At 52.6% G+C, this 9796-nt stretch overlaps 2 protein-coding genes across 12 annotated transcripts in view; one reads left to right on the top strand and one right to left on the bottom strand.

The window, feature by feature from the left end:
- On the top strand, nucleotides 1-1847 carry rps27a (ribosomal protein S27a). Its single transcript, XM_030378786.1, has 6 exons — nucleotides 1-97; nucleotides 206-270; nucleotides 741-795; nucleotides 1197-1282; nucleotides 1419-1550; nucleotides 1672-1847. The coding sequence occupies exons 2-6, from the start codon at nucleotides 223-225 to the stop codon at nucleotides 1819-1821; spliced, it is 471 nt and encodes a 156-aa protein (XP_030234646.1). The 5' UTR covers nucleotides 1-97; nucleotides 206-222; the 3' UTR covers nucleotides 1822-1847.
- A 1-nt stretch (nucleotide 1848) lies between these two features.
- Nucleotides 1849-9796, bottom strand: part of LOC115559649 (inactive ubiquitin carboxyl-terminal hydrolase 54) — an 18550-nt gene continuing 10602 nt past the window's right edge. For 2 of the 11 annotated variants that reach the window (XM_030378640.1, XM_030378641.1), the window contains exons 10-20: nucleotides 9339-9516; nucleotides 9031-9117; nucleotides 7753-8643; nucleotides 7253-7405; nucleotides 6866-6985; nucleotides 5162-5672; nucleotides 4605-5020; nucleotides 4210-4277; nucleotides 3708-3785; nucleotides 3547-3607; nucleotides 1849-2667 (exon numbers count right to left, since the gene is read on the bottom strand). In XM_030378640.1, coding sequence (XP_030234500.1) covers nucleotides 2579-2667; nucleotides 3547-3607; nucleotides 3708-3785; nucleotides 4210-4277; nucleotides 4605-5020; nucleotides 5162-5672; nucleotides 6866-6985; nucleotides 7253-7405; nucleotides 7753-8643; nucleotides 9031-9117; nucleotides 9339-9516 — 2652 coding nt within the window. In that variant the 3' untranslated portion in view covers nucleotides 1849-2578. Of the gene's footprint in view, nucleotides 2668-3546; nucleotides 3608-3707; nucleotides 3827-4209; nucleotides 4278-4604; nucleotides 5021-5161; nucleotides 5673-6865; nucleotides 6986-7252; nucleotides 7406-7752; nucleotides 8644-9030; nucleotides 9118-9338; nucleotides 9517-9796 lie in introns of those variants that run through there. The other 9 variants (XM_030378642.1, XM_030378645.1, XM_030378643.1 and 6 more) reach the window with 9 other exon arrangements.

Consider the following 9796-nt stretch of genomic DNA (forward strand, 5'->3'; position numbering starts at 1 on the left):
CAGAGTGGCTACCTCTCCCGTGCGGAACGCTCAGAAAACCCCGTAGCTGCAGCAGGACCCCCTCTTCTACCGCGCCGCCATTAGGAGTCGACCTGCGGTAAGAGCTCTCCGTTGTGATCTGCGTTATTCACCCTAATACCTACTGATAATGACAAGGCTTTAAGCCCTTTCTCGAGTTTAACGTGTGTGTTAACCTTCCTTGCAGGTGGCCCAAACGCCAAGATGCAGATTTTCGTAAAAACCCTCACGGGGAAGACCATCACCCTCGAGGTGAGTCCAGTTAGCTCGCAGAATTAGCCGTTAGCTCAGACTGTTAGCGTAGTGTTGGTGTTCTGCAGTCCTGCTGATCGGGATGGTCGTACTACATATAATATAAAAATATATCCAGGTGCAGCATTACTGTGGGTCGTGTTACACATGTAGCCTCGGGTCGGTGTCACATGGGATGTCACTGCATTATTGAAGCTAACTAGCTAGCTTAGCCATGCATTGAATCAAACAGATTCTAGACCGGGTTTGAGCCACATGTCCCGGGTTAGAGCCACATGTCTCGGTTTAAAGATGTCATTAAGACGTTCGAACCCGGAGTGATTGTCATCTTGTGGTTTCTTATGCGACACATGGCGAAACTAATTGTTAAGCTGTTGCGTTTTATTTACCTTAACTCCTTGTGCAACTAAACACCTATAATGCACTCTGATGTACACGGCCCGGTTGTTTATCCTCTGCTCTCCTCACAGGTCGAACCCTCGGATACTATTGAGAATGTCAAGGCTAAGATCCAGGACAAAGAGGGTGAGTCCCTGAACCATTACCGACCCTTAACTTAGGATCTGAACCATAACTGACCCTTAACTTAGGAGCTGAACCGTGACTGACACTTACCTTGCAAGTTGAACCATGACTGACGCATACCTTTCAAGCTGAACCATGACTGACACTTGACTTGCAAGCTGAACCATTACTGACACTTGACTTGCAAGCTGAACCATTACTGACACTTAACCTGCAAGTTGAACCATTACTGATCTGTTAACTAAGGAGCTGAATCCTTGCTGACCAGTTAACTAAAGAGTTATAGTATTGATGAGTTGGACTGCATATCATGCCCGTGAGATGGGGGTTGTAACAGCTGACTGGTAGAAGACGTGCGGGTTGTCCTGCTGTAGCTGAGCACCCTGTTTTTCTCCCTGCAGGGATCCCTCCTGACCAGCAGAGGCTGATCTTCGCCGGCAAGCAGCTGGAGGACGGACGCACACTGTCAGACTACAACATCCAGAAGGTAAGCGAGCAGACACTGGTTGTCTGCTAGGGCTGGTTCTAGGGGCTGTAGGGGGCTTCGTTGTAGGGGCAATCGTTGTATGGTGTCCAGGATGGTTCTGGTGGGCCGGTGTAATGAAGAGTTGATGTCTCTCCAGGAATCAACGCTCCATCTGGTCTTGCGTCTGCGTGGAGGTGCTAAGAAGAGGAAGAAGAAGTCCTACACCACCCCCAAGAAGAACAAGCACAAGAGGAAGAAGGTCAAGCTCGCTGTGCTCAAGTACTACAAGGTAAGACTCCACTTCCCATCATGCACGGCGTCCTCGTGTGAAAGGCTGTAGGACTCGACTTCCCATCATGCACAGTGTCCTCGTGGCCCAGGCTGTAGTCCTCACTGTGTTTTCTGTTCAGGTGGACGAGAACGGGAAGATCCACCGTCTGCGCCGGGAGTGCCCAGCAGACGAGTGCGGCGCCGGTGTTTTTATGGCCAGCCACTTCGACAGACACTACTGTGGGAAGTGCTGCCTGACCTACTGCTTCAACAAGCCTGAGGACAAGTAGATGATCAATAAAGCCCTTTGACTCCACTCTGCCTCCGCCTGCTTTATTCAACAATACTTTCAATCCACGCAATTAGGAAACCCATCCGTAGTAAAACGATAAACACTTCAGAGGTACTGATGAGGTTAACCAGGCTGAGCTCATGCTGAACACTTGCCAGCAGTAGAGACGGGATCATTTTGCGGCATAAATGTGCAGTTTAGGGGAAGCACACAACTAGATCAGAAAAATAAACCCAGAATGCATCCTAATGGTGACGTCGCATGCCGGACATTCAGCATCAGGATGTTGGGGTGGCACTGTGTCCAGCTCTGGACAGCAGTCCACACCCGACTACAGCCACTGTTCAGTGCAGACACCCTAGTCATCTCTAGCTACACATGGCAGACCTGGGGTAATCAAGGATTTAAATTGACATTGTAATATAACCATTATGTATTGAATATATAAGATAAGTCCATTACAAACGACACCTGTTTAGCTATAGTCTCTTGAACTAGGATCCACCTCCAGCGTTGAGTTCAAGTTCAGATCCGGCTTGGAATATAGAGGAGGTTTGGGAATGTTTCACCGAAGTAAGACTGGCTTATAGAGGACTGGTTCTGTTGCCCTAGCAGCAGCTCAGAGTTCTGGAGTATGTTGGGGTTCTGGAGGACTGGTGTTCTTGGAGGGGTGGGGGCTGGAGTCGGGGGGCAGGGTAGAGTAGGCCGATGAAGGGTGGAGCTCCCCTGGAGGCAGGTGGGGCTCCTCTGGACCCCTAGAGCAAGGCGGATGGGGCCCGGGGCTGGTGCTGTAGAGCCTGGCCAGCGAGGTTCCTCAGCTCGGGGGAACTCCTGTCAGTCTGATCTGAGGTAGTGAACAGGGGAACACATTTTGATTCTGTTAATGCATATCTAACCTTTTCTATACAAAGACCTATCTAAACTACCCCTATTTAAACATGTAGCCATGACGAATCGGGTCCTGCTGCAGCCTGTAGGACATCCACATCCCACTGCTACGTCACTCAACCATCATATCAAAAATCTTGCTATTAAAGTTGTAACCGTCGACTTTGCTCGGTTTTAAACTGGGTACTGTGGTAAACCAGCTTTAGATAAGGGCAAGTTGAGGCTTACATACAGTGGCAATACAATGAGCTTCTCATAAATAAAAGCAAAAGGATAGGTGATAGGCTACAAGGAAATAATGGCGTGCAAGCTTGAAACTGATTAAGTTCTGTTTAGTTCGGACCGTTTTTTATCAGATAAAAGTGCACATGACAGGTCGTAATCCAGGCGTCATCACTGGCGTGGCATCTCGTTATCCCAAGACCATGAACGCGCCTTAAATCCCCGGCCGTATGAAAGTTTCAATCTCTTTTCAATCCCAAACCACTACTACCCATCATTAAAATGTATAGTTTACCAAAGTACATTGAAAATAATTAATCATGAAAATTGTCCCACTATATCGATGTTTAAAAAGGGACATAATTTACTCAAATCATCGCTGGCATAAAACCTATGACGATTATGACGTAGCAGTTGGATGTGGATGTCCATGTGCGACGGGCTGCAGCCAGATATTATTTCCATAACCAGCGGTTAGTAAACCCCTGGTGGGAGAGACTAGCTACTCTGAGGGCCTCTAGGGGGTTCACTGTAGGTGTAGATGGTTGTCATGGTGACAGGGTGTGGATGGTTGTCACGGTGACAGGTTGGGTGTAGATGGTTGTGATCTTACCTGAGTGCTCTGTGGGAGGAGGAGGAGGAGGAGGGGAGGAGCGGTATCGGTCGGGGCGGGCCTTCAGGGAGGAGGATTCAACAAGATGATGGGGTGGGTGGGTGGGTGGGTGGGTGCGTGTGTGTGTGGGTGTGTGTGTGTGTGTGTGTGTGTCCCCTCACCCGGGCCCTCAGCCGTCGGCTGGTGCGTCGCAGGCTCCCTGCACTGTCGTCCTCATCGTCATGGAAACCTCCCTGGAACTGGGAGAGACAGCTACCTTACAACTGTAACCTGGGGTCACCTGTAGGGTGGGGTCACCTTTAGGGAGTGTGGGGTCACCTTTAGGGTGGGTGGGGTCACCTTTAGGGTGTGTGGGGTCACCTGTAGGATGGGGTCAGCGTTAGGGTGGGGGGGGGGTGGTCCCCTCTAGGGTGTGTGGGGTCACCTGTAGGGTGGGGTCCCCTGTAGGGTGGGGTCCCCTGTAGGGTGTGTTGGGTCACCTGTAGGGTGTGTGGGGTCACCTGTAGGGTGTGTGGGGTCACCTTTAGGGTGTGTGGGGTCACCTGTAGGATGGGGTCAGCGTTAGGGTGGGGGGGGGTGGTCCCCTCTAGGGTGTGTGGGGTCAACTGTAGGGTGGGGTCACCTTTAGGGTGGGGGGGTCAGCTGTAGGGTGGGTGGGGTCACCTGTAGGGTGGGTGGGGTTCGGTCGGGGTATTTCTCCATCTCTGCTGTGGGCGTCGTAGACCTGCTGGCTGTTGAGACACACACACACACACACACACACACACACACACACACACACACACACACACACACACACACACACACACACACACACACACACACACACACACACACACACATACAAACACAGTTACCGTGCTGTAACTGATGACACAACTTCAGTAAAGACACTCACTAGTAGAGAGGCTAACTAGTAGAGAGGCTAACTAATAGAGAGGCTAACTAATAGAGAGGCTAACTAGTAGAGGCTAACTAGTAGAGAGGCTAACCTGTAGAGAGGCCACCTAGTAGAGAGGCTAACCTGTAGAGAGGCTTACTAGTACTAGTATGGGTACCTCTGTTTCTGCTGCCCCGCTGCATTCTGGGAGCTCGCAGGCTGGCCCGGTACAAGGCGTCCAGCTCAGACGTGTCCTGAATGGTCGAGCCGCGCAGGGTGTCCTGGGATTGGTCGGTCGGGCCTTCAGCATGCGGCCGGTGCTCCACAGACATGGTTGCCATGGCAGAAGGGGGTGGGGCTGAGCTGAAAGGGGGAGGGGCCTGTGTGCGTCTGTGCCTATCTGTAATTTTATGGGTGTGGCCAGTTGGTGGGGCGTGGCCTGGAGGAGGGGGGGGGAGGGACTCGTCAGCCCCCCTGCAGTCCTCCCGGGGTGAACCTGTAGGGGCCAGCCTAATGGGGGTGGAGTCAACAGGAGGCGGGGCTTGGTGCTCCTGTCTGTCTGTCAGAAGTACTTCGAGCAAGACAGGCTTTGAACTGTGGACACACACACACACACACACACACACACACACACACACACACACACACACACACACACACACACACACTTCTGGTGAATGATGTGAATAAAAAGGTGCAGGTCAGTATGGGCTGGGGTCACTAGTGATTGGTTACCTGGAGGCCTGTGGTAGCTGTAGCTCCGCCTCCTCCAGGAAGCCAGCTGATGCTAGCAGGAGGAAGGGTCGTGGTTGTTGACCGTATCCATGGTGATACTGATGGTTCTTATTAGAATAAATATTTTCTTGGCTTAATATTGCTAGTAGTTCATTTGGTAATTTCTGCTTTTGTTGTGCATTCTGTTGTAGTTTCAGCTGTTGTTTTACTTCCTGTTGTTGTAGTTTTTCTTGTTTTACGTCCCATTGTATTTGTAGTACATCTGGATGTATTTTCAGTTGTACTTCCTGTTGCAGTTTATGTGGTACATCCTGTTTTAGGTTTTGCTGTGCTTCCTGCAGTAATTTTTGCTCTACTTCCTGCTTTAGTTTTTGCTGTACTTCCTGCTGCAGCAGCATGCGTTGCTGTAGGCTTCGTGCTCGTTGCAGGCAGCCCTGCAGACGTGCCTGTGAGCCAGTTCTCCTGCGCTGGTTGCTTGGATGAATCCCTGCTAGCGTGGATGTGAGCTTTGCTAGAGCAAGGCCAAAACAAAACAAACCAAACAGAAGACGTTTGAACAAATTAAATATGAAATGGAAGGAAGGGATAAAAGAAAGAAAAGTCTGGCATGGTGTTCACGAAGGGCAGGGTGATGTGTGTGTGTTGGTGGCTGATTGTGTGTTTGTGGTGGTGTGTGTTGGTTTCTAGTTGTGTGTGTGGTTGTGTGTGTGGTTGTGTGTTTGTGGTTGTGTGTTTGCTCTTGTGTGTGTGTTGGTGTGTAGTTGTTGGTATGTGCGTGCATGTGTGTGAATTATGAGTGGATGTTGATCTCCAAGCAAATGGAGGCCGAATCCTTGGTTCTCCGGGAGGATATTGGGTCCCTTAGATCCTCTCTCTCTCTCTCTCTCTCTCTCTCTCTCTCTCTCTCTCTCTCTCTCTCTCTCTCTCTCTCTCTCTCTCTCTCTCTCTCTCTCTCTCTCTCTCTCTCTCTCTCTCTCTCTCTCTCTCTCTCTCTCTCTCTCTCTCTCTCTCTCTCTCTCTCTCTCTCTCTCTCTCTCCCTCCCTCCCTCCCTCCCTCCCTCTCTCTCTCTCTCTCTCTCTCTCTCTCTCTCTCTCTCTCTCTCTCTCTCTCTCTCTCTCTCTCTCTCTCTCTCTCTCTCTCTCTCTCTCTCTCGAGAGAGAGAGAGAGAGAGAGAGAGAGAGAGAGAGAGAGAGAGAGAGAGAGATCTGGTCTGGGTCTCTAGAACTTCTCAGCAGAACCTCAGCAGAACCTCTCAGTAGAACCTCAGCAGAACCTCAGCAGAACCTCTCAGTAGAACCTCAGCAGAACGTCAGCAGAACCTCTCAGCAGATGTTCAGTAGAACCTCCCAGCAGAACCTCCCAGATGGGAGAGAGAGAGAGAGAGAGAGAGAGAGAGAGATCTGGTCTGGGTCTCTAGAACTTCTCAGCAGAACCTCAGCAGAACCTCTCAGTAGAACCTCAGCAGAACCTCAGCAGAACCTCTCAGTAGAACCTCAGCAGAACGTCAGCAGAACCTCTCAGCAGATGTTCAGTAGAACCTCCCAGCAGAACCTCTCAGTAGAACCTCAGCAGAACCTCAATAGAACCATTTGGTCTCAGAACCAATCAGAGGAAGTCGTGATCACAGTATCACCTTTGTGCATGTGTGCGTGTGTGTGTGCGTGCTTGCTTGCGTGTGCGTGTGTGTGTGTGTTTGTACTTACTGACAGCTTCGTTGACCACTGAGAGGGCAGCAGCCACCTCTCCCGCCTTCTCCAGACGCACTGATTGGTCCAAATGAAGCTCCGCCTCAGATACACACCGCTCGGCCCTGACCCTGGTGCCTGCAGGTCAAAGGTCAAGGGTCAAACAGAATCACCTCTCCCTCCCGCCTGCAGTCCGGACCCTCATGTGTGCAAGTTACCTACCCCCATACAAACCTAGCCCCTAGCTACAAAGGTCCCTAGCTCACTAGCCAGCTAACTAGCCCCTAGCTCCATATATACCTAGCGTCCTAGCTCCCTAAATACCTACCCCCCCCCCCCCTGTGTGTGTGTGTGTGTGTGTGTGCGTGTGCGTTTGTGTGTGTGTGTGTGTGTGTGTGTCCAGACCTTGTATCTGCAGCTGGTCCAGGTCCAGGACCTTGCTGGGTGTGGGGTTAAATCCCATGGCTGCCTCTCTCTCTCTCTCCCTCTCTGTCTGCTCCTCTTCCTCTCTCGCCTGCTTCCACACCTCGTCCTGGAGCTCGTCCAGCTCACTGCGACCTGGGAGGGACAGGGGTAAACAGGGTTACAGGTGTGTGTTACAGGGGTTACAGGTGTGTGTTACAGGGGTACAGGTGTGTGTTACAGGGATTACAGTTGTGTGTTACAGGGGTAAAAGCTGTGTTACAGGTGTGTTACAGGGGTCACAGGTGTGTTACAGGTGTGTGTAACAGGTGTGTTACGGGAGTGTTACAGGTATGTAACAGGTGTTTTACAGGTGTGTTACAGGGTTTACAGGTATGTGTTACAGGTGCGTTACAGGTGTGTTACAGGTGTGTTACAGGTGCGTTACAGGTGTGTTATAGGTGCGTTACAGGTGCGTTACAGGTGTGTTACAGGTGTGTTACCGGAGGATCTGCAGGGGGTCTGGAGGCCCAGTGGACCGGGGGGCCGGTCTACTGGGCTGCTGTTTCTCTCGCTGGATTCATAACCGCTCTCCGTCCTCTGAATCCCTCCTCCCCCCTGCCTCCCACCTCCTCCCCCCTGCCTCCCACCTCCTCCCCCCTGCATAGTGTTGCTACTAGAATTAAGCGTTGGTTGAATATGTCCAGGGCCAAATATGGGGTTGCGGTTCGGGTTCGGGCTAGGGCCAGGTTTAGGGTTAAGGTTAGGGTTAGGCTTAAGGTTGAGGCTAAGCTTAAGGTTAGGGTTAAGGTAAGGGCCAGGGTTAAGGTTAGGCTTAAGGTTAGGGTTAAGGTAAGATCCAGGGTTAAGGTTAGGGTTTAGGTAAGGGTTAGAGCTAGGCTTAAGGTTAGGGTTAAGGTATGGACCAGAGCCAGGGTTAAGGTTAGGGCTAGGATTAAGGTTAGGGTTAAGGCTAGGTTTAAGGTTAGGGTTAAGGTAAGGGCCAGGGTGGGGGGCCGGGGGGGGGTCCTCCAGCAGGGGCCCCCCAAGGGGGCTGTACCCGGCCTGCCGCCGCCTCTCGCGGCTGAAGAGGCCGTCGATGTTTAGCCCCTCCCTCTTGGGCCTCCAGACGCCCCACCCCCCCCGCTCACACGCCCGCCAATCGCTGCTGCAGCTGTCCGTCTCCCAGTCCTGCCCTTTAGGGGCGGGGCCAGCGGGGAAGGAGGAGGGGAGTGAGGAGGAGGAGGAGCAGGAGAGCGGGCGGCTGTGGATGATACTGGTCATCGTCTCCTTGAAGTCACGGAGCCTCCTCGAGGAAGAGGAGGAGGAGGAGGAGGAAGAGGAGGAGGAGCGGGGAGGAGGGCAGGCGGCCTTGTGATCCTTCAGAGGCTCCCCTGTGGGGGATGAGCAGGGGAGGAGGGGAGGAGGAGGTGGGGAGGAGGAGGAGGGGAGGAGGGGAGGAGGGGAGGAAGGGGGGGGAGGAGGAGGAGGAGGAGAGAAGAGGAGACATGACACACTCTAGTGGGTCTGGTCTCCAGTTGGTCTGGTCTCTAGGGTCAATGGGGTTCCGGTCCAGTGGGTCTGGTCTCTAGGGTCAATGGGGTCCAGTGGGTCTGGTCTCTAGGGTCTATGGGGTTCCGGTCCAGTGGGTCTGGTCTCTAGGGTCTATGGGGTCCAGTGGGTCTGGTCTCTAGGGTCTATGGGGTCTAGTGGGTCTGGTCTCTAGGGTCTATGGGGTCCAGTGGGTCTGGTCTCTAGGGTCTATGGGGTCCCGGTCCTACCTGTGTTTGTCTGTCTGCTGGGGGGGCGGGAGCAGCTGTCTGTGGACGAATCGGTACGGGTATCACTGGAGACGGACAGGTCCCGCCCTGAACACACACACACGCACACACACACACACACACACACACACACACACACACACACACACACACACACACACACACACACACACACACACACACACACACACACACACACACACACACACACACACACACACACAGGTGAGTGTTCATCTTTGTGTGGGTGTGGCCTGCGTCAAGGTGTTTGATGGTCCTGACGGGAGGATGCGTAGCCATGGAGATACCTGAGTCCTCGCTGTCGTCGGCGGGGCCGGGGGGCTGCGGGTCGCGGGCGGGGGGGTCTGGGGGGTCGGGGGGGTGCAGGACCACCGCCGCCCCGCGGGGGTCAGCGTAGAGCAGCAGCAGAGGCTGGTACCGGCCCCTAATGCAGCGCCAGACCACGTCCCTCCAGCGGGGGCCCACCTCCACAACACACACAGCACTCACTTAGATACACAACACACACAACACAACGCACACTTATATACACAACACATACAACACTCACAACACACACAACACTCACTTAGATACACAACACACACAACACAACACACTCTTATACTCACAACACATACAACACTCACTTAGATACACAACACACATAACACAACGCACACTTAGATACACAACACACATAACACAACGCACACTTATATACACAACACACAACACACACAACACTCACAACAATCACTTAGAT

Source organism: Gadus morhua, chromosome 15 (assembly GCF_902167405.1).
Source record: "Gadus morhua chromosome 15, gadMor3.0, whole genome shotgun sequence".
NCBI classification, from domain to species: domain Eukaryota; kingdom Metazoa; phylum Chordata; class Actinopteri; order Gadiformes; family Gadidae; genus Gadus; species Gadus morhua.

Excerpts from the sequence above, each read along its gene's own strand:
- rps27a (XM_030378786.1), top strand. The coding sequence starts at position 223 with ATGCAGATTTTCGTAAAAACCCTCACGGGGAAGACCATCACCCTCGAG. Across the intron at positions 271-740 it reads GGAAGACCATCACCCTCGAG|GTCGAACCCTCGGATACTAT; the intron begins GTGAGTCCAGTT and ends CTCTCCTCACAG. Across the intron at positions 1,551-1,671 it reads CTGTGCTCAAGTACTACAAG|GTGGACGAGAACGGGAAGAT; the intron begins GTAAGACTCCAC and ends TTTTCTGTTCAG.